The following is a 24587-nucleotide window of genomic DNA, read 5'->3' as shown; positions in this document are numbered from 1 at the left end:
CTACAAGGCGCAATTCAGGAGTGTAATTAAAAATTCCCCATTTCCCTAGATGTGTGCAGCTTCAGCAACACTAAAGAAGCTTGGTACCTTGCAAGAGAAAGTAACTCACTTGATTGCCACACATCTATGAGCCTTCATTCCATCCATCACTGTCACCCAGTAGCAGCAATGTGTAACATCTACTAAAAGCATTGTAGAAATGCACCGATGATCCTTACGCATCACTTTCCAAACTAGTGACAGCTACCATCTAGAAGGACAAGCACAGCAGATTCATGGGATGACTACCATTTGCATTATCCCCTACAAGCCACTCACCATCCTGTTTTGGAAATATATCACTTCTTTTCAGTGCCATAGGGAGAAAATAGTGGAATTCCCTCCATAACTGCCTACAATGCACAGAATCTAGTAGTTCAAGAAGACCGCTTACCAACCTCCATCTTGAGGGCAAGTAGAAATGGGTAATAAATGTTGGCCCAATCGGTGGCACCCATACTGAATGAATATTTAAAAAAAGGTAATTTTGCTGATAGGTGGTGCAAGATATTCATACCTGTAAACATTGACCAAGCAGTTGTTAATCGTAGAAAGGCTGTTGATCTTTGAGAGATAAGTGGTGTTGAGTTCAAGTTTGTGACTGTTTATGCCTTAGACTGTACTTAACTCCATGCAAGGATGGAGTTGAGGATTTAGAAGATACTCTAGGTGGAAATCAGCATTTGCAAGGATATAAGGCCCATGTGAGTCATGATGCCTTAGAGATGGATTTTTGAAAGGGAACAAGCCATTGCAATATCATTGAGAGATTGTCGATATCCCTGAATCTCTCCATCAGAAGCTTCCACAAGAATCTGGAGAAGTAGCTGCCTCTAACGTTTTGCTGTCCTGCACGTTAAGTAGAGTTTTTTTTTCACACTCATCCTGAAAGATCATTGTCCACTTGATATACAGTAAAAAGCTTAACCAAAAAAGGGCATTTTCTGTTCTGGAGTTCAGCATCACTGTTGACTATTAAATAGTGTTTTAGACTATGTTGGTTTTAGTTTGCTCGTTCTGTTAACGTCTTAACTTGAAATCTTGTGTGATCCTTCCTGTCAGCCACTAGAAATTCGAATATCTTTTTACAAATTATTGGTCTCTAGGCAAACACAACATCTATTTCGGGGCACTATTATCAAAGACCTTTGGAAAGTCCAGATAAATTGCACACCTGAATTTACAATTCCCTCTCCATTACCTCAGAAGCATTCATCAGTTTTGTTGAAACATGATTTTCTCATTTAAAATCGATGCTTTATTCATTGCATTTTTCTTTTCAAGATATAATTCCATTCCCTTCTTTATTTAGAGTTTCATTATTTTTGCTACCTTAAGTATTATATCACCCTTCTTAGTTTGGAAATTGTGCCAGCTATCTGCTAGTTCTCTGACACTAGTCTTTTTCTGATTTAGTATATTAAAAGTAGTATTGCCTCTATCTATTCCTTGGAATCTTTTAAAATATGTATATGTAACCTAACTAATGAAGAGATCTATCCTGAGAGTTTTAATTAATTTATTACATCCCGTTTTAATTTTCAAATATTTAGTTGATTACTCCTCCCACCATTCAATATCTAGTCTGTCTGTTACCTCCCTAGTAATTACCCAAACTACATATTTAATCATTCTGCTATCTCTTGCTCCTTGCCTCCAGTTTTGCTGTTCTTTCCTTTTTAATAATCCTCTTCCATAACATCATTTTAGCTATAATGCACTCTTCTGCTCTTCACTTCTTTCCGAATCCCAGTATTGAATGTTTCCCATTGTTTTATATTGTTTGGTAACATAGTTGGCCATTTTATTTTATCAAATTATGTTCTCATTCCTTAAAAACAGCTCTTCTCTAGTCTATTAATCTGTTTTTTTTATCATACTTATGTCCTTCTATAGCATCTAGAGTTGTATTTTTATTGTGATTCCAATGCCCACAAATTCCCTCCAGCTGCTTCTTTACCTGCCTCAGATTCATTCTCCACTTACAGATCTAATACTGAATGTTTGTTTTGAGCAAAAAAAAGTTCTCTATACATAGTAGCTAGTTGGTTCTCTTATCTCCCTTCACCTGCCTCAGAGTAATTGAATCTTCTGTGAATATCCTGTTTTATTTACTCAGTTCCTTAATTTGTCTGCATATTTCTTTTTACGCCTTTTATTATTAAATGGTCTGGAGACTGAGCCTATTGGAGTAATTGATTCTAGTTATACTTTCTGTTTCTGTCTTGCTGATAGCTGCATCCTTTTTTTTACTGCTATTATCATTAATTAGAATAGCTAATCTACCTGCCATTTTTGCCTTTTAAGTATGTTGTACTCCTTGGCTTGGTATTTCTATTGTCATGTGCGAGGGTTTCCACTTAAGCCTGTTGAGGTTCTCAAGTGACCAATTAATGCCCATGAAAGGGCTTCATTCTTACTGCTGCTGGTATTTACTCAAAGCATGAGTAGACCTAGACCATGCAGGAAGTCCAGCTGCATGAGCTGGTTTCAGTTAAAGAAGGGTGGTCTGATGACTTGGCAATTTGACGGCGATTCTGTAGAACTGCTGTGGACAGCTCTGCCTAACAGCCAAGGCATACTGGGGTTTTTTTGCCATCCCTGGCCAACTTATGTGGTGGAATTATTAGTTTAAAACTTTACAGAACACATATTTGTTAATATTTGGGAATGGGAAGGATGCCGAAAGGAAAAAGCAAACAGCAGACTCCTGCAACACCTACAGCACCAGAGACTGCAGCAGCAGCAGCAGCCGCCCCCCCCCCCCCCCCCCACCCGGACCTGACAGACACTCAGGAATTACCTGCAGCGATGGAGAGACTTAACTTGAAAGTTGGGGCTGCGATTGGGGAGATTCGTGCCCAGGTCCAACCTATCGCATCCATGCTGCAGAAGCACGAGCAGGAGATCCAAGGCCTCGGGGAGAGGCTGCAGGAGGTGGAGGGTCGAACTAAGGCCTCGGAAGCTGTGATGGAGTCCTCAACCAGTTGAATCCAGGTGCTGGAGCGAGAGGTGCGGGCCTTGCAAGACCATATCGGCGGCCTCGAAAATCGAGGTCGGAGGATAAATCTCCGAATTGTTGGGCTCCCTGAAGGTGAGCAGCCAGTGAGCTTCTTTGAAAACTGGCTGCCGAAGTTTTTAGGCCTTCACATTGAGTCCAACAGGCTACAGATTGAAAGGGCTTATCACGTTACAGTGCACAGGGTAGGGCCGGTGCAGCGCCCCCGCTCGGTCCTAGTGCACTTCCATTCATAGAAGGACAAGGAAAAAGTCATAGAAGCTTCCAGATCCCTGGGAAAAGATTCAGAGGCACTGCTGTACAGGATTGTGCCTCATACAGGGCCATCTCTCTATTAAATTCAGATTTCAAGATTCTGTCCAAGATCCTGACGCTGAGATTGGAAAGGAGGGTGTTGCCCCATATTATTAAAGAAGACCAGACAGGCTTTATAAGGGGCCGTAGGTCCTCTAACAATATTAGAAGGTTGCTGAATATGGTCCAAGTTTGTCAGCAACAATCAATTCAGTGGTTGGTGATTTCCTTAGATGCAGAGAAAGCATTTGACAGGGTGGAATGCCCATATATTTTTTATGTCTTAGAATAGTTTGGGTTGGGTGGACTCTTTGCTAGGTGGGTAGAGGTTTTATATCGCCACCCTCTGACCGCGGTTGTCACCAACAGGGTGAAGTCTGAGAATTTTATGATTGGTAGGGATAGTTTGCAAGGCTGCACCCTCTCACCGTTGTTTACGTTGGTGATAGAGCCGCTGGCAGAGGCCATTCGTCAGCACATTCATATAACCGCTCAGGAAGTGGGATCGAGGGCACACAAGATTACACTGTATGCAGATGATGTCATTCTGTTTTTATCGAACCTGATGACCTCCGTACCCCATTTGATACAATGTATCAATTCATTTGGGGCTATTTCAGGATATAAGATTAACTTTGCCAAATTGGAGGCTATGCCTTTTGGGCAACCTTAAGGATGTGCCAGAAGTTGAAGCTGGCTCTCAGTTCCCTTTTAAGTGGTCACGGACAGGGTTCCGATTCCTAGGCATTTTTATTATCCCCAAGTTTGATCTGTTATTTCAGACTAACTTTGCTCACTTGCCCGACAATATTAGGCGAGACCTCCAGAGATGGGAACCTCTTCCAATTTCATGGCTGGGCCGATTATCTCTCATTAAGATAATATGTTCTTCCTCGTTCGCTTTATCCCATGCGTATACTCCCTATGATGTTTCCCAGGTCAATGTTGCGGAAGCTTACGGGGTGGTTTGGTTCCTTTGTCTGGCATCATGGGCGGCCCCTCATCAAACTTACTAAATTGCAGTTGCCTCATGGAGGGGGAGGAGTTGATTTCCCAGACATCAGGAGGTATCAGTTGAGTTCCTGCTGTCTTTTGTCTGTGATTGGGTAGCTAATGATCCAAACCCAATATGGCTGGATATCGAGGCCTCCCAGGCAAAGTGCTGTCTTATTAACCTGTTGTTCCTGGATAAGATGAGGACAGTTATGGGCCATTGCTGAAACCCCATTGTCATTAGTGCAGTCAAGGCATGGAGGGTGATGCGTCAGAGTGAGGGTTGTTTATCCAAGACTTACACCTGTAGTTGACATGCCAGGGTTCCGACCAGGGATGATGGGACTCAGGGTTCAAACTATGGGCAGCGAGAGGAGTTTCTAGTTTGGGAGACTTGTTTGAGGGGGAGGTTATGATGTATTTTGAGTAACTGAGCCGCAAATATGAGTTGCCCAGCAGAGATCTTTTCAATTTTTTTCAGGTTAGGGATTTCATCCAGAAGAAGACTACACTTCTCACTAAGCCCGATATGGAGAGGTTGTTGCTATGTTCCACAAGCACCCTTTCGGTTAGTGCCCTCTGTCGCCTGCTGGGTGGCAGGGCCTGGCAGGATATTAACCGGTTACGTGAGGTCGGGGAGCAAGAGTTGGGAGTGGAGATCTTATCTGAAACATGGGAGAACACTCGAAAGGTCGTAATCTGTAATAGGACATGTGCTACGCAGTTAAACGTTCTGCACAGGGCTCATCTGGTACCAGACCGTCTAGCGAAGTTTAAAAAAAGGGCATCTTCAGTGTGCCCCAAATGTGAAATCCGTGTAGGTACTCTTATCCATTGCTTTTGAACATGCCAGGGGCTCCATGTTTATTGGAGCGCTGTGGCGGGAGAGTTAGGGAGGGTATTGAGGACTGAAGTCAAAGTAGACCCGATACCCCCCCTCTTAGGTCTACCAAATTTACCATCTTTAGACGGGCATGGGAAGAAACTATTTAATATTCTTGCATACTGTGCAAGGAAGAATATTCTGATGAATTAGGTGTCTGAGAACTTGCCGGAATGGCAAAAATTAATTATGGAGCACATTCCCTTGGACCTTTTTACAAACATGGTGCACCACACAACAGACAATTTTTATAAGACATTGCAGTCCTACTTGAGTTATTTGGATATAGATTTGTCAGTTATCTTAACTGGGGTGTTTGTTTAACCAGGATGATTAGATTTGTCAAGTCCTGGGCCCTGGAGGGGGTCTCCTGAGTTAATTCGGGAATGTATACAATGCTCCCGTTCCTTTGTTTGGAAGCTTTGTGCCGAGCATAGCTGTTCTGTGTTTTGTGGGGTTTTTTTTAGTGTTGCCTTGCACAGTGTTAGGGTTTGCTTTGTATTATAGGTTAGTAGTTAGTAGATAGTAGTTGTATTGTAATTCGTGTTTTTATTTTTATTATACTGATATCTGTTTTTTTTCAATAATTTGTAATGTTAAAAAAATTTACTAATAAATATATTTACAAAAAAAAAAGGGTGGTCTATTTTGGGGACCCCAGGTCTATCCAAAACAGTTGCCAGACCTCCACCTGAAATCCATCAAACCTTTACTGAGACCTCGACCGTGGATGTGGCTGAGTCTTTGTTGTAGTCTCAGCAGTGGATACGTGCCTGGCAATGCTAGTACTATAGAACTACTGACCAAATGATTAGCTGACCTTTCAAGCTGTCAACAAACATTTATTGTGTGATCCGTGCACCTTTTGTCAAACCTGCTCAGCTGTATCATAATCTTGCTTCATTTATTTTGTTGAAGTCTTTATTCACTGATGGTAATTATTATCAAGTAACTTCATTGCAACACTTGTACTTCCTTGTTTTGAGTTTATACTACCCTAGGTTTGAGAGGGAGAAAACTTAAAGCTTATCTACCAGCTTGAAGAATTTAGATTGTCTGGATTTCATCTGTTTTTCTCAAACCATATTTTGTAAAAGATCAAAGCAACACACTGTCTTGTCTCACTCTGACTTATTCTGTTACTCCCAAATTCCCTCATGTAAGAAAATACTTGTCAAGCTGGACTTCATATGTAAGAAAGAAAACCTCCTATACAGTCAGTTCTGCTGTAACGTAGTTCTGTTCTCATGCAATCCCATGTTACAAGAAAATTGTATGATAGCATCACCATTTAAACTAATGGGATTGGAATATAACCAATACACACTTTAAAAGTTTGAACTTTAGAAACAGTGTCCCCAATTTGTCAATCGTGTTACAGCGAATTTGCAATAGAGGAACTCCCATTATAGCAGATCGACCTGTATTTATAACAAATATTCCAATATCTGAACTGCTTTAGAAGCTTTGCCTGTCTGGTGGCATCTTTGGAAAGAGAAGCAGAGTTAATATTTCAAGTCCAATCTGTTCTGAAAAAAAGTCATATTGGACTCAACGTTAACTATGTTTCTCTCTTCTCAGATGCTGAATTTCTCTATCATTCGTTTTCACTTCAGATCTCCAAGATCCATGGTACTTTGCTTTTGTTGCAAAAACCTGAGACAGTTCTGAATGATCATATAATTGGCTATAATCAATCACCTAATTTACCAATTCTGCAGATACCACTGACATTTATTGCTGGCATAGGTAGAAATAACTTTTACCAACCTGCTGCCACTTCCCAGTTCTTCTGGGCTCAACTAGAGGTCGTGACTAACAATATCGAATTTTGTTTGATACCTATCCAAATTCAATCTGTTAGGCTTGTTGGCTTTCTTTTCAGGTTTTTGAGGCGATTCAGTTTTAATGTTGATAATTATTTGCAATCTGCTGTGCTATACTGATACTTGCTGGTTTTTTTAAAGCTGTTAATCTAGTTTGTAGTTTATATCCAAAGTGAGATAATATGTTAATAGCTTATTTTGAAAATGAGAAAGGGACTTGTGACAATTCAGTGTGTTCGTTATAGTAGCAAAGATTTTTGATTATCATTTGGTCAAGTATGCCGCAGTGCTATTCAGAGATGGAAGTTCATTTGCAAGAGTAACTTTTTATGCCAGACATGAAAGAATTATCTCAGGAATTATTAAAAGTATGACATTGTTAACAACTAATTCATTTGCTTTTTGATGTTTGGTCTGAACAAATACTGCTGATTATGGCTTAAAGTTTTTCATAATCTTAGACCTTTATAAGTAACAGAATCGTGCTATATGGTGTCAAGGAATTTTAAGTACTAAGGGAAATAAGAGCTTGTGGATAGTGCATGAAGGTGCAGTTGAGATAGAAGATCTGCCATGATCTTAAATAATGAAGTATAAAAGGTCTACTCCACTTCCTATTTCTTAAGCTTATTTTTTTTTAATGAGATGGATACCCACTGTGGAGTATTTTGAAAATTTAAAGATATTGAACTTTGATTTTTCATTGAACATTTTAACTGAATATTTAAAATCATATTTTTTCTTTCACAGAACGCTATGATTCTCTTGAATTCCTACTGCAACAAGATTGTGAAGCCCATTGATGGTTCATGTTGTCTTCCCCGATCTCCCCTTTCTCTAATTCAGAAATTGACTGGCTGCTTTTTCATCATTTGTATTATAAGCTTCATAGTTGTCACTTACTTTTGTCATAATTGGTGGAAGAATAAGCCTAGTACTGATGTTGAGAGTGGAGAAGAGAAGAAACCTGCTACTGCTTCACTGTCCAATTCCGAAAAGCTGCTGTTGTCCCTTTCTAAATTAGGCCTGATCATGGGCTATTTCTATCTTTGTGATAGAGCTGATCTGTTCATGAAAGAGCAGAAATATTACACACATTCAACGTTCTTCATACCGCTGGTATATATTATTGTGCTGGGAGTTTTCTATTATGATAATACAAAAGAGGTATGTTTGAAACTTTTGCATCACTGTCATTTTGCAATATGCTTCGGCATTTATAACAGATTTCTGTTTGTTTTTTTATTTACATTTGTTTATTTACACAGCCTCCTAATGCTACTTTATATAATATGAACCTTGCATAGATACTTGTATGAAATATCAAAAATGTATTCTCAGACCTGTATGGTGTTTTTCACTTTGTAAAATCTGAACATCAGACTTTATTTTGGACTACGGTTACTTTGTAAAATAATTGCTTGGATCTGAAATTTGAATTGTATAGTCAATCTAATGGGTTCATTGATCTGTTGGTTCTCCTAAGTCCTAAAACCAGCTATTTTACAACAGGCATTGTTTTTGTGGGAGCTTCTGCCATCTTTAAGTTGCACATTTCTGTAGTACTGTTGTGACCTAGTGCATGGTTACATGTAGGTTTCTATTTGTAAATAAAGAATAGTCATAGAAGCTTATACCTTAGGAAAAGGCCCTTTGGCCCAACATATCTCAGTCTAAAAGAGCCGTGTAGCTTTTCCATTTTCCAGAACTTGGCCAATGACCTTGTGTGTCTTCACATCTAAATACTACTCAAATTTTGCCTTACAGGCAGTGAGTTCCAGAATCCCACATCCCTCTCATGCACACATCTCTTGTAAACCTATTGCCCTTTCAACTAAATTGATGCCCCAGTCATCCCTCCATCAAAGGGAAAAGGTTTTTCCTATCTATTTCCCCCCCCAATTTTATACTCAATAATGTCTCATCTCAATTTTCTCTGCTGTAAGAAAAACAATGCCAGTCTGTCCAATCTATCTCCATAACTGAAACTCTCCAGCCCAAGTAACAAGCTGGCAAATCTCCTCTGTACCCTCTCCAGTGCAGTATCACATCCCTCCTATTCCAGACTGCATACAGTGCTGTAGCTGTGGAGTAACTGTTTTGTGCACTTCTTGGTGTAAACGTAACGCGCCCCCCCTCCCCCCAACCTGCTTTTAAACTCTATACCTCAGCTAATAAAGACAAGAGTGCCATATGCGTTCTGTTTCGCTTTATCCACTTGTCCAGATACCCTAAGGGATCAATGATTCTCCGTGCTTCCCAGGCTCCTGCATTTTATCATGTATTCCCTCGTTTGTCCTGCCCAAGCGGTTCAGCATAGTTATCTGGATTGAACTCAGATCAACCCCTCTGACCAATAATCTAAGTTATCAGGCAAGTAATATCCTGTAATCCGAGGGTATCCTTCTCACTACTTACCACCCCATCAAGTTTTTGGATCCTCTACAACTTTACTGATTAACCATTCTGCATTCAAATATGAATCATAGATACTAACTCACTGCAGGGGGGAAAAAAAGTAAATCACACCAGGTTGCTCTTGTATACAGTTACAGCCAGCAAACCATTTGTAGGAGGAGGAGTGTTCTGATTTAATGGAAATTAAGCATTTTTTAAAGCAATTCTTTTGGCCTTTGTCTTTTATAAGCCAGAGCAATTTATTTACTTGACTAACAGCAGATAGAAATTGATAAATTGACTATACAGGCATGATTATGGACAGTTTATTTTGTTCTTATTAGACAACTATGCTGAACCGAGAGCAGACAGATGAATGGAAGGGTTGGATGCAGCTAATTATACTAATATATCATATATCAGGAGCAAGTACTGTAAGTGTCATTTCTTACACATTCAAAGATTGTGAAGGTTTTTATAGTTGAAATTTGTTAATTTTATGCTAATTGTCAGCATTCATTTACTTTGCTGTAAAATGCTTGTGTAATACTTTGAAATTTATCTGACACTGCCATGAAAATTGTAATCTAATAAATCATCTTTCCATCTTTAGTTTTTACCTGTGTACATGCATGTTCGTGTTCTTGTGGCGGCATACCTGTTTCAAACAGGTTATGGACATTTTTCTTTCTTTTGGAAAAGCGGGGAATATGGAATCTCTCGCATTTGTCAGGTACACAAACTTTGTGTATTTTTTATATTGCTTATTGTGGAAACAGTTCGTGTTCACAATGTTTGCTGTGGATAAAAATGAGCTGTAGAGCCAAAATTAATTTTGGTTTGAATTTAAAAGCATGTATAACTCTGGTCAGTTTAACACTTTGCTTGGAAAGCTTTCATATTTGAAAAAGAAGTATGCTCCACTCATTTGCATCTCGTTAGAGGTTTACTTTGGTGAAGAGAAATTAGCTTCAACAAATAACTTCAGAGCTAGAATGTTTGAAGCCCAAATTGAAGATTATAATTTGATACAAAATAAATACATGAACTTTAACAAAAGTCGAAATCTCAGTTGGCTCATCTGCGAAAAGACCTCTTCTCATTACTACAGGATATTTCTTTGTTCATTACATAAGGCCATTAGCTTCTGTAGAGGGAAATCACAGGCTCAGCACTGCATTTATAAACTTGTCTTCCCTGCTCTTCTCTTAAAAGTAGGGCTGGAAGAGAGCATGAAAATATGTCTCCAAGTATACAAACGGGGTAAACGTTGAGATTCATGTTCATTATTCCCAAGTGCCTACATTTACATTTGGGCATTTTTCGTATTGAAGTTGTAAAGAAGTGAAGGTCAGCTACTATTAATATTCTAATTTGCTGGCAACTGTGACCTAATTTGTCAATTCTCCTTTGCAGATATTATTTCGTCTGAATTTCTTAGTGGTGGTGCTGTGCCTCGTAATGGATCGACCATATCAGTTCTATTACTTTGTTCCCTTAGTAACATTTTGGTTCATGGTTATTTACGTCACACTAGGCATTTGGCCACAGACTGGAAAGAAAGAAGAAAACGGTATAGTACTTGGTTTATGTCAGCAAATGGAAACATTCCTAAAAGTGTGCAATGTTATTTGACATAAGCAATAATCTAATGGTTGCAAGTTGTTAGAGCAGCATAGACTGGAATAGCATGTTGGGTGCATGTGGAATTCCCCGACAGAGCTGAAACTGAAGGAATTGCCCAATAAATTTGAAAAGTCATACTCACTTAATTGTTAGCCAGGAAGGGTTAGAGGATTAAAAACCTACATTTATTGTGGGTAAATATTAGACTTAAACCCCTGACCGCTCCTGCCCAGTTGGACAACAAAGAAAATGGTGGGAATCTGGAACTCTCTGCCTGTAAGGGTGATAGAGGCAGAAACCTTCATAACATTTAGGAGGTATTTAGATGTGCACTTGCAATGTTCAACCTATAAGGCTGTACATAGGTACTGGGAAATGGGTTTAGAATAGTTAGCTGGCTCACTTTAAATCACGAATGTGAGAGACGAAGGGCCTTTATATCTGTTGTAGATCTCGGACTCTATAACCCTACCTGCTTACCAGTCTTGACATCCCTCCCCTCCTTGGCCCCTACACAGTCTCCCTTCATTTAGATCTAATAATCCCTATCCCCACGAACATTTCATACTTATCCTTTTAGAACCGTTTTCAGAGACTGGAAAATTAAACTACAGAATGCAATGGTTAGTGCTGTAAAAGGGGACATGATTTTTGCAATGTTCATTGCTGCTGGATTTAAGAATTCTTGCACATGTTTGTGTCACAAGATCCCTATCCAGCATTTTCCAGTGCAGAAGTCTCCTTAAAGATAAGCAAATTTTGTTTAATCCAATCAGGTTTCTGACCCTGGTCGGAATATCTGAGCTAATGTAACTAATAGATAGCTACATTTTCTTCAAATAACATGAAAGAACACCATACATTCTGAATTTGGAAATGAATATCTGTGCAATTTGAAACCGGGCAGATACTCCAGCTTTCTAAAACAAAATAGCAGTAGAATTGTGTTGGGAAAAATTATTTAATGGCCCATATTCTTTCACAGAATATTTCTCGTGCAAAGCAAAGTAAATGCTCATTTATTTCCATGTTAGAAAACTGCATAAAATTAAGCACCATGTATTGGTGTGTGCATGGAATAATTTTAGTATTCAGTATATGTTTTCGGTATGTGTTTCCACTATCTCTTATAGTTTGCAATAATCTGCATTTATTAATATAGAATTTCAATGTTTTATTTCAGGTTCTTGCTCCCCCTATTGGGCTGTGGTATTCAAACTGCTTGGTTTGTTTTTATGTATATGCCTACTTGCAACTTCTCAGGTTAGTAGTTATGTTCTTTAAGAGAAAATTATGAAATGGAGAAGGTTACAATTTTTCTCTCCTGGTAGAGTAGAAGCAATGAAGTGCATTGCTCACTTCTGGTGGAGCAGATGTGATCGATCTTGATCTTTTGCCAGATGTCTCGTACTTTTTTTATAAAGTAGAAAATAAAATTATCGGTGAGTTGTTGAATTTCATGAAGCGCTTCACTTTGTCATGGTTGTTCCTTGTTTTTAAAATAGCAGACATGAAATTCAAACTTTGACATTATCACTTTAAATTTCCAAAATGTTCAGGTTGGAACAATAACACTTTTCCAGAACTAGGCTTGTTTTGATACATGAAATTTAATTTTTCAGTCAGAGTTTGATTTAAACTTCTAATTGTACTTTAGAAGTCATTAGAATTTTCAGTGCAAACAGTCATTCCACTTTTGCAGATGACTTCAGATTCTGAGGAATCCCAGCAGTTAAAATAGATAATTCCTGAAAACTGCCTTGGAGATCTTGGTGAAAATTGACCCGGGCCACATTTCAGACAACGCATTTCACATAATTTAAAGGAGCAGAAATGTAAGGCCAGCCTACACTGTTCATTGGCTTATGTATCAGCCAAAGTTAAGTTATCATGAATGGTTAGCACTGCAAGGCATCTTGTGGTTCATTATTTGAAGGATTTTGTAGTCGAGAAATGTGATGAGAAATGTTTCAAAACTTATGCCATACTTTCTGTGCCAGAGAGCATACCAAAGTTTTCTGACAATGCGCTTGAAGTCTTGGTGAAAGTTGGGAGGAGGGCATCTGTATCTGTGCGTGTGCGTACTTTGTCATCCAGTCGCGTGCTTGAGGCAGACAGAAGTCAATTTAAGGCCTATTGATCCAAAAGCATGAATGTAATGCGAGTAGATGTTTAATGATTTTACATCATTTATTACGGTAAGTTCAATCTTGAAATAGCTATCTTCTCAACTGCACAAATAGCTTCACCCATTATTCAATGCACTATACCTCCTCACTGAACAATTTCCCTAAATCAATGCTTAACCTTTGGGAAATGCATCACGTTGTTTTCTACGCTTAGAACTATTGCATACCTGGATTTGATTGCATTTCAGCCATAACAGCAACATCACCTAAACATTTTGCAAGACACTTTTTGGCACATTTATATCTTGCTTGTAGGAAAAAGTAGGACAAGCAAAAAGTGACAGCATCTAAGAACTGGAGGAGTGTAAGTACACTTTCAATTTTAACATTAATGGAGAAGGCAGTATTCGCCATATGTCCCTGAGTCAGTCACTGCTAATGCAGGAAGGATTGATATTGGAAAATATCTGCGTATATCTACATTCCTCTACATGGAAACTATCACATAACAATGTACACGGTTTGGACACTGATATTACACCTATTTATATACAGTAACAGTGCGATTTACATGTGATGAGAGACTGCTGGGTTGGAAGGATAGAAAATATGTCTGTTTGCCTGATGGCAATGTTGCATATTATTTTTAATGCACTGAAATTGTTTGAGAGCTTCAGTGGACCAGACTACAGAAGATGTGTATAACAATAAGGACTTCATCATATATTCAAGCCTACAAGAAAGCTTGTGCACAGCATCACAGTGGAGTTCAGCACCACCTTGGCAAAGGGCTTGGAGTTCACGTCCTTCCAGCAAGGAATAGGAGGCCATCTTCATCGGTATACCTGTGGAATTCATCACCTTGCCATGTCCTATGACTGAATATTGCAACTTGCAGTACAGTACATATAGCTTCTGACAAAAGCGGCACAGTGGTCAGCACTGCTGCCTCACAGCGCCAGAGACCCAGGTTCAATTCCCGCCTCAGGCAACTGTCTGTGTGGAGTTTGCACATTCTCCCTGTGTCGGCGTGGGTATGCTCCGTTTTCCTCCCACAGTCCAAAAATGTGCAGGTTAGGTGAGTTGGCCATGCTAAATTGCCGGTTGTGTTAGGTGAAGTGGTAAATGTAGGGGAATGGGTCTGGGTGGGTTGCTGTTCAGAGGGTCGGTGTGGACTTGTTGGGCCGAAGGGCCTGTTTCCACACCGTAAATAATCTAAGCTAAGAAAAAAAATTTGAGTTATATTGAAAGCTTAAACTGCTGCACTTGTGGTGCTAGATAACAATAACAGCTTGAATTTAGATGGTATTTTTAACATAAATTTTGCAAGGTACTTCACAAAAACCTTTTAACAAATTGAAAACATAAGAAAAAGGAAATATTAGGGCTGTTAAGGAGTCCCAAAGTCCTGGTATGAGTCATGAATACAGTGATTGGAGTCTAGATTGTGTATTATAGTTTTCCTCTTCTATTTCCTTTCCAACCTGTTTTCAGGTTGCTGCTGCTACTTTCGCCTCTTGCCTGATAAATGCAGGTGCTGTTCCTCATTACAGTAGGTTGTGCGATATGCTACCATAAATGTTGATATTCTCTCACCTGACAAGTCCTTCAGAACAATTCTGCAGTAGATTTAGTGTGTGAATGTTGGTGGCAACACCCAAATGACACATGGGTGGCAAGCGAATGGGATAATCAATCAGAAAATGTGCCTCCTCAAATAGAATTTGGTATTTCTATTCCTCATCCTCCTCACATCACCCTACCACCTCTTCCCCCAAACCAAACCTGAGCCATTTATTATTAGTTCATTTATTAGTGATATAGTCACATACTAATGTGACAACACGGTGTTCAGTTTATGCTTACTGAGCAGGAGTTCCCAATGGAATCATCATCCAGGTCGTGAATGACAGCCCTCAGAGTACAGCAGCTAGCCTTTGACTTACTGTGATGGTTTAAATGCAAATGTAGCAGAGAACTGCTACAGGATTACGAAGGATATTTCAGTGCTTATGAAGGAATCCTGATTCTTACCCAGATAATAGGAATACCTCTGCATGATATGCTGACTGTCCAAGCACCAGTTGACCATTGACATTTTTGTTTATTTGGTTTGGCTCAGTTGGTAACTGTCACCTAAGTCAAATAGTTGCAGATTCAAGTGACCAACATAATAGGTTGGTATCTTGTTCAGTACTGAAGAGAATACTGCCTTTTGGATAAAACGTTAAACTCCAACTTTGCAGTTGGAGTTTAACAGATCTCATGAAACCTTTTCAAAGAAAGTCATACGAATTATCCTGGTTTCTGGTCCATATTTTTTCCCTCCGTGAACATCCGGAAAACAGAATATGTGTCAAGTGATTATCATGTCATTGTGCAACGTCTTACTATTTGGAAAGTAGCTGCCATATTTCCCCTATTATAGTTTGTTTTTAAAATAGCATTTTAAAAGTACTTTCTTCGATTTATTGCACTTTGAGCCATCCTGAGGTCATGAAAGGTAAAGCATATTATTTTTACTTTCTCCATGGAAAAAGCTGAGTTCATGTAAAGCAATGCAGAACATGTCCATTTAATCAATGGTATCTTTCACCAAGAAGAATCTGACAATTCTGGTGATGTCATATATTACTCTGCCTGTGGTAGGGGAAGAAAATGAGCTTTTTAACCACATAATTCGAACACTAAATGAGAACCAGTTGAAAATTTATTTCAGTTCCAACCTGCATTAAACTTCAATGTCTGTCACCTTCTCAGGCTCCAGCTATGCAGTCATCGCTATATTAATTTTACAATAATGTCTGCAGTGGTTCACAGATTTCTCCGAAAGCTTGCCCATTATTTCTCACCTGAGGCACAGATCTGCTATCCTGGACAGATGACCTGATCCTGATGGCACTCTACCCCTACTCTGTCTCTACCTACATTAAAAATATAGGAAAAGTTCAGAAACTTACACAATTACACCAGCTGTCAGTAGAAATAATCCAGTTTATGATTTCTTTAATTGGCACACATGAATGGTTTGTTCTGTTCTATCATTTTCAATTTTGCAAAATAAAGTTGGCAAGTAGGTGACGCTCAAATGAGAATGTTGTGCAATACCGATTTGAATGCAATGATGGATGTCATGTTCTTGTTGTACATGATGGCAGCTTTTAGCCATGTAAATAAGCTCCTTTACTGAGATGGCATTTCCACAAGAAGTTTAGTCTATGTCAAGGACCACAGTCTTGCACGGCAGCATAACGCCCAAGGTAACTGACACTAAAAATCAGTTTACGCCATCCTATGTAATAATTATTCATGTTTTTTTTTTCCCAGCTTTCTGCAATTACCCTCTTATTTGACATTCCATTTATGAAACATCTCACTGCACAAGTCACACACATGTACTTTCTGAGCAGCACCCAAAGGGCACATGGGTGGCAAGCAAATAGACTAATCAATCAGAAAAGTTGCGTCTTCAAATAGAATTGGTTTTTGTTCCTCATCCTCCTCACTTCTCCCTACCACTCCTCCTCTGTATCAAGCCTGAGCCATTTATTATTCGTTCATTTATTGGTGATATAGTACCACAGTAATTATTCCTGTAGTCCACCAATACTAAGTTTTTTTTAGTTATAAGTGAGTAGAGCTTGTGCTATGCATGTTTCCACCAAACTGTAGCAGGAGTAACCTCCGTAGAATCACTACAATGTGGGAACAGGTCAATTACCTCAACAAGTCCATACCGACACTCAAAAAAAGCATCTCACCCAAACTCATCCCTCTACCCGCAACCTTGCACCTCCCATGGCTGATCCACCAAATCAACACATCCCTGGACACTGTGGGCAATTTAGCATGACCAATCCACCTAACCTGCATATTTTTGGACTGAGGAAACTGGCGCACCCTGAGGAAACCTAGTCAGACAAGCTCCTTGGATGCTGCCTGAACTGCTGTGCTCTTCCAGCACCACTAATCCAGAATCTGGTTTCCAGCATCTGCAGTCATTGTTTTTACCACTAGGAGAATATGCAACCTCTTCTCTGACAGTAGCCCAAGGCTGGAATTGAACCTGGGTCCCTGGTGCTGTGAGGCAGTAGTGCCACCTGGCATAACCAACAATCTTCTAGATTTCTCCAAGTGGCACTGGAAAGGTGGATTCTGCCTCCAGAAAAACTGTCCTGGGCTTCTACCCCCAACTGGCCTGTGGTAATCAGAGCTGGCTGATTGCAATTTGCAGCTCATTGGTTTCATTTGGCGGAAAGGTGATAGCATTGTGGTAACATCACAGAAACAATAATCCAGAGACCTGAGACTAATGACCTAGAACTGAAAATTAGTAATAGTGACCATGAAACCAACATGAAGTTTTGTTAACAGCCTTCTGATTCACTGATGTTCTTTAGGGAGGGAAATCTATCTATGACTAGTTTGGCTCATATCTGACTGCAAATGTGTGATTGTTAATGATGTGGTGTAAGGTGTTAATTTGTTTATTTTAATATCCTTTATTTTGGATTTATGAGTTTTCAGTGAGTATCATATGGATCTTTTTGTGTTTGAGGTTTAATGATTAACTTGTAGATATTTGTTTTGCCATGGTGATTTGATTTTTAATAAACATTGTTTCTATTTGGGAAGGCTAATATGAATTTGTCTACATTGAAAGGTTTTTATAAATGAGCAAAATAAATATTTGTGAATTAAATTTTCCATTTTTAGAAGATCAGGAATTGGTTTGATTTTCATTTGATTAGAGGACCCATAGTTGCAGGGGAAAAAATCTTGAGTTTCAGGTACGCAGGTTTGCATAAGTCTTAGCAGAAGCTAGATGTGTAACACGGTTGCTTCTGAGAAAAGGAGTTCAAAGTTTGTGAGAAGATTTGTAGCTCGGGTGCTCGTTCTTGTGGTTCTGTTCGCCGAACTGGGAATTTGTGTTGCAGACGTTTCGTCCCCTGTCTAGGTGACATCCTCAGTGCTTGGGAGCCTCCTGTGAAGCGCTTCTGTGATGTTTCTCCGGTATTTATAGTGGTTTGTCTCTGCCGCTGCCGGTTGTCCGTTCCAGCTGTCCGCTGCGGTGGCCGGTATATGGGTCCAGATCGATGTGTTTGTTAGAATCTGTGGATGAGTGCCATGCCTCTAGGAATTGCCTGGCTGTTCTCATTTGGCTTGTCCTAAATTGGAGTGTTGTCCCAGTCGAACTCATGTTGCTTGTCATCCGCATGTGTGGCTACTAAGGATAGCTGGTCATGTCGTTTCATGACGAGTTGGTGTTCATGGATATGGATCATTAGCTGTCTTCCTGTTTGTCCTATGTAGTGTTTTGTGCAGTCCTTGCATGGGATTTTGTACACTATGTTGGTTTTGCTCATGCTGGGTATCAGGTTTTGTCCTGGTGAGTTATTGTCTGAGAGTGGCTGTTGGTTTGTGTGCTGTTAGGAGTCCTAGTGGTCTCCTGTATACCTTTATGGTGAATTCTCCGTTCGGTGTTCTCTGGCTATGGTTTTGTCGATAGAGAAACAATAGCCAACCTGCTGGACATACAGAACAGACAACAAGATGGGGAACCTATCAACAAAGACTGCATTCTCAAACTACTGGACCTGTGCCTCGCAACACACTTCACAAACCAAATATATGAACAAATCAACGGCACACCCATGGGCTCACCCATCTCTGGACTCATAGCGGAAGCTGTAATGCAAAGATAAGAACAAACAGTCTTAACACAAATTCAACCCAAACTCTGGGTCAGATATATAGATGACACCTTTGTAATCATTAAAAACACAGATATAGAAAACACACGCTGGATCATCAACGCCACACTCAGGAATCAGATTCACTAGAGAGGAAGAAAAGGACAACCAACTCCCATTCCTAGACGTGATGGTACAGAGAACACTGAATGGAGAATTCACCACAAAGGTATACAGGAAAACCACACACACAGACCAAGTCCTGAACTACGAAAGCAACCACCCCAACACACACAAAAGTTGCATCAAGACATTGTTCAAAAGGGCTACAACACACTGCAGCACACCAGAACTGCAAAAAGAAGAACACTTCTACAATATATTTGCCAAAAACAGATACCCCCGCAATTTATTAATAAAGATGTCTAAGGGAAAGACAACAGAATGAGGACATGCCACAACCCAAAGGACTAGCCACATTACCACACATAAAGAACATTTCTGAATTGACAGCCAGCCTACTACGACCACTAGGACTCATAACAGCACACAAACCAACAGCCACTCTCAGCCAATAACTCACCAGGACAAAGGACCTGATACCCAGCATGAGCAAAACCAACGTAGTGTACAAAATCCCATGCAAGGACTGCACAAAACGCTACATAGGACAAACAGGAAGACAGCTAATAATCCATATCCCTGAACACCAACTAGCCACGAAACGACATGACCAGCTATCCTTAGTAGCCACACACACGGATGACAAAGCAACGAGTTCGACTGGGACAATACTACTATTATAGGACAAGCCAAACAGAGAACAGCCAGGGAATTCCTAGAGGCGTGGCACTCATCCACAGATTCTATCAACAAACACATCGACCTGGACCCAATATACCGACCACTGCAGCGGACAGCTGGAACTGACAACCGGAAGCGGCAGAGACAAACCACTACAAATGCCGGAGGAAACATCACCGAAGCGCTTCATAGGAGGCTCCCAAGCACTGAGGATGTCACCAAGACGGGACGAAACGTCTGCAACACAAATTCCCAGCTCGGCGAACAGAACCACAACAAAAAAGGAGGGTCTTTTAAGTCTGTCAGAAAAGGGGTTACCTCAATTTATTTTAAAAATTTCAGACCAGAGGTATTTGCTTAAAACCTGAAGGTATTACATGAATCTGAGAAAATGTGAACTTTGTTACGTGATAATCAAAGAAGAGGCTATGAGATATTCACAACTGGAAACTAAAGCCACAACTATGTAAAACCCTATGTGGAATATAGAAGGAAATTCTCTTCGGTGTGTGAGCACTCTAGTAGGATGCTTTGGGATGAATGGGATTATAGGGTTAGGGCCATATGTTTTGAAATCTTTACCATTTTTTATGCACATTTAAATAGTTTGGTTTATTCTATTTTATCATTTATTTTGCACAATAAACCTCTGTTTTATTGTTAAAATCAAATCTGTAGCATTATGTTTGTTTCAGTGAAAGATCACCTCATTGAAACCAGGTGAGGACTTGAACTACCAAGATAGATTTGAGTCTGGCATACCCAAACTCAACACCCCATCTTACTACCCTAACCCCACATTTACCACGTATTATCTCCATAAAGTGCACGTCTGGCTGTGAGAGGAAACCGGAGCACCTGGCAGAAACCTACAGAGATGGGTAGAATGTCTGTGTGGTGTGCACAATCACTCAACGCTGAAATCTAACCAGGGTCCCTAGTGCTGTGAGACAGCAGTGCTAACCACTGAGCAACCATGCTGTTCCCTTGGGTGCCGTTTGGTCTCGCAAACCACTCTGCTCAAGGGCAAATAGAGATTGGCAATGAATTCTGCATTTGTCAACTATGCCTGCATTTCAAGAAATAAGTTGAATGAAGTACCATGCTGAATTTGACTAGGACCTAATGTCCACTAGTCATGCCACATCCTGGGAATGAGAGCCCCAGCTGACTTTAATCCAAGATTATGGAAGCCAATTATACTATTCCTACCAAAATGATAAGAGATCTGCAGCTCTGTGAATTTCACACAACTGAGATTGTTTCTCATGTCTGTGAAGTTCACTACCTGACTAGCTTAAATGGCTCGCTCATTTGTGTTTTTGTACTATTCATTTATTTTATGATTATTTTTAAATTGGCATAATTCCAATCTCTTCAGGTTCACAAACAGAAAACAAGATGTTTGTTTCTTGCTGTCAGAACATTTTGCTAGATTCTTTCCTCCAGAATTACCTCTAATCAAAAGAAACAAATAAAAATGTGTGTCTCTTTCTTCATGTGAACACGAATTTGTTACCTCAGTGGCATATCATTTAAGCCAATTCCAGTTAATCCTCTATATCCATGAAATCACAAATCGTGAAATTTCCTATCCATGCCAAAAAATAAGTAACATCAAAATTCAGTACTTGGGTAGGAATGGAATCCTTGAGAGGGATGAGTACTGTCTTGTCATAAAGGCACGTGCTATGAGCCACCTTGGCTTCATAATTGAAAGTAGAAGATTCTATTCTTAAGTTATTGTCCTAAATATTTGTTGAGTTTGAAATACAGTTTGTTGATGTGGTCATGGTTTTCTCAGTGTGGTGCAAGCTGGAGATTGTATCTGCATATCCTAGTAGTAACTGGTCCATTGCCCAGGGTTTTCTCTCTGGTTCAAAGGACATCGAAGGAAGATTTGATAGGGTTGTACAAGATTTAAAGTTTTGGGCAAGAGATGTAATGAGTTTTGAAGAGTCTTTTTAATGACATGAGACCACCTATCAAAGTGTGTGGTGGAACCAGAGGTGATGATCATTTTGAATGGTAATTTTATTGAGGGAAAGAAAACTTCAGGGCTGAAATAGTTTGGGGATACGGGCTTGACTGGATTGGTCTTCTGGGAGCCATCAATGAATTGAAGCTTCTGTGCTTTGGCTGAATGATTAAGTATTTAATTTGCATTAAATTTCAACCAAACTTTGAAGATATACTGGGAAATTTACATTTTGTTCCATGTGATTTCTAAGCTGAACTCACTTAATACTGTGTTGAATCCTTTAAGTATTGTTTGTCTATATTAATTTTCAGAGTTCTTTCGAAAATGCCTTTTCAGTGTGGCCAATTTCAAAGCTATTTGAATGGCAAGGATTCCTTCATGAATGGTGGTTTCGATGGAAGTTAGATCGCTTTGTATGTATCCCTGTATCAACTGTTATTTATTAAATCTCTTGTTAACTATCACAACTATAGGATGATCTGCAAGTTTAAAGGTTTAGTTCTTTCAACAATAAATTGCTTGCATAAGAAGTTTTGTTTTCCCAATCGGGCTATTACTTCTACTATTTTTTTTTGTTTTTAAGGTTGCATAATTTGAATTCACTGCCCTAAGTTATGGATCACAGAACTAAAGTTTTGACATATTTTAATTTTACATATAAATTTATATTACAAGTAAATCTAGCCCTATCAGGTTGTTACAACTACCAAGAATTGGAAAACCAAAGGCAAACAGATTTATATTCATAGCTTTTTCCACTTCCATTCATATACTTTGTAGTAATCGGCAATGTATTTAAACTTTTGGGTTACTTATTTCACTTAAGTTGTGTGTCTACCATCAATTTATCTATTTAATATACCATTCGTACTGAGTTGCAAAATCCATTTACTGCAGGAAGTGTTTTGAAAATTTACGTTATTATTTTTGGCAACTTGGATTCTAAAGTAAAGGTACATGAGGTTTGGGTTTCAGTGCTGATTTGTTTTTGTTTAAGAAAGATCTGAAGGTCATTTGGAACAGTGATCTCAAGACCAGCCTTTCAAAGAAATCATACGACTTAATCTAAATGACTCTAGTTGGACCAAAGGGTCTGTTTCCATGCTGTACATCCCTATGACTCTATGGCTCTATAACATGCTACTTGGCCACGTTATTGTTGCTTAAATTGACTTGAGTTTTTGTGACCTACAAAAAAAAAATGGCCAGAGACTAAAGCAGATTGACTGCAGAAGATCCATTCCAGCAGAAGAGCATTTTACAGTTTGTGAAAGTCATCAACCAGTAGAGTTGTAAAGAATGCTAATGCTATTTTAAAGTCCTCAGAATAGCCAAAATCGGAGAAAAATCAATAAGTTAACCTCTGTGTCTCAAGGGAATACAGTAACGGAGGGAATGGCCTGGTGAAAGTGCTGAAAGCAAACACTTGTGATCTCATCAGTTCAGTCAGAAATTTTGAAATTAAGTTAGGAGTGTTATTTCACTCGAGTTGAGTCTGTAAAGCATATTGTTTTTCTTTTATGGTGAGATTTATCAAAATTGTCATTTCTTTTTCCTTTTGTTATAGTAAATTTATTTTGTTAAAAGTGCATTGGTACCTTATGTGAGTATGTTCAGTGACTGATCACCACTCTAAATAAATTGCAAAAGTAAGGATTGTGATCTATCGAGGGAGGTTTTACTGTGATATCTGATTAGTACAGTATTACCATCAGGTAGAATAGTAGAGAAATTAAAAGAATTGATTATGTTGAAATAAACACATACTCTGTCATCTTCTAGAAAGTGTTCTGAAGATACTTTTGTATTTTAAGATTGTTTGGATGGTTCAACTTTTAAAAGGTTGTGGGGAAATGATTTAAGTGGGTCATTCAGAAATCACTGGATGCTTGAGTTTTTGTTTAAAACAAGATATCCTGCAAATTTCATGACTGATAATAAGTGCTTGTTTTGCTAAAGACCCTTGTTGGAGCTGATGTGGACAATGTCTTGGAGATACATGTTTTATCAGGTTTCATCAGAGGAAAACCTGCTAAAACATGAGCTGTTTTGGAGGAAAGCTTTCTAAGAACAAGTTGCTCTAGCTGATCTCTAACTTCTGAATAGAAAACCCTCTGTTTGTTTAGGGTTAAACTTATTTTTGTATTTTAAAGAATGTTTGATGAAGCATCAAGATTACTGAATGGGTCATCCCTTTCTCGTGCACCCCATTAGTACAGATGTGCACTAAAAGACTACATAATTAGTGACTTGGCTACATAGAGTCATAGAGATGTACAGCGTGGAAACAAATTCTTTGGTCCAACTGCCCAGATATCCTAACCTAATCTAGTGCCATTTGCCAGCACTTAACCCATATCCCTCCAAACCCTTCATATTCATATACCCATCCAAATGCCTTCTAGATGTTGCAATTATACTACCCTCCACCACTTTCTCTGGCGGTTAATTCCATACATACACCACCCTTTGTGTGAAAAAGTTGTTCCTTGGTCCCCTTTAATATCTTTCTCCCCTCACCCTAAACCTATGCCCTCTGGTCTGGACTCTCCCACCCCAGGGAAAAGACCTTTGTCTACTTATCCTATCCTATCCATGCTCTTCATGATTTTATAAGGTCACCCTTCAGCATCCGATGCTCCAGGGAAAACAGCCCCCGCCTATTCAGCCTCTCCCTATAGTTCAAATCCTCTAAACCAAGCATCATTCTTGTAATTCTTTTCTGAACCCTTTCAAGTTTCACAACATCCTTTTGATAGGAAGAAGACCAAAATTGCACGCAATATTCCAAAAGTGGCCGAACCAATGTCCTGAAGCTGCAACATGACCTCCCAACTCCTGTACTCAATACTGTGACAAATAATGGAATTGCCAGAATATCAAATCAGCAGTCTTGGGAACAT

The 24587-nt window shown here is 39.3% G+C and overlaps 1 protein-coding gene across 1 annotated transcript in view; it reads left to right on the top strand.

The window, feature by feature from the left end:
* casd1 (CAS1 domain containing 1) overlaps positions 1 to 24587 on the top strand; it is an 83958-nt gene that overhangs the window by 39255 nt on the left and 20116 nt on the right. Inside the window, exons 10-15 of the mRNA XM_043689934.1 lie at positions 7805 to 8221; positions 9796 to 9885; positions 10065 to 10184; positions 10868 to 11024; positions 12261 to 12340; positions 21996 to 22097. Of these exons, the coding sequence (XP_043545869.1) occupies positions 7805 to 8221; positions 9796 to 9885; positions 10065 to 10184; positions 10868 to 11024; positions 12261 to 12340; positions 21996 to 22097 (966 nt within the window). The remainder of the gene's footprint in view (positions 1 to 7804; positions 8222 to 9795; positions 9886 to 10064; positions 10185 to 10867; positions 11025 to 12260; positions 12341 to 21995; positions 22098 to 24587) is intronic.

Source organism: Chiloscyllium plagiosum, chromosome 5 (assembly GCF_004010195.1).
Source record: "Chiloscyllium plagiosum isolate BGI_BamShark_2017 chromosome 5, ASM401019v2, whole genome shotgun sequence".
NCBI classification, from domain to species: Eukaryota; Metazoa; Chordata; class Chondrichthyes; order Orectolobiformes; family Hemiscylliidae; genus Chiloscyllium; species Chiloscyllium plagiosum.
The sequence above is the reverse complement of the archived record's forward strand: the minus strand, read 5'-3'. Positions and strand labels throughout refer to the sequence as shown.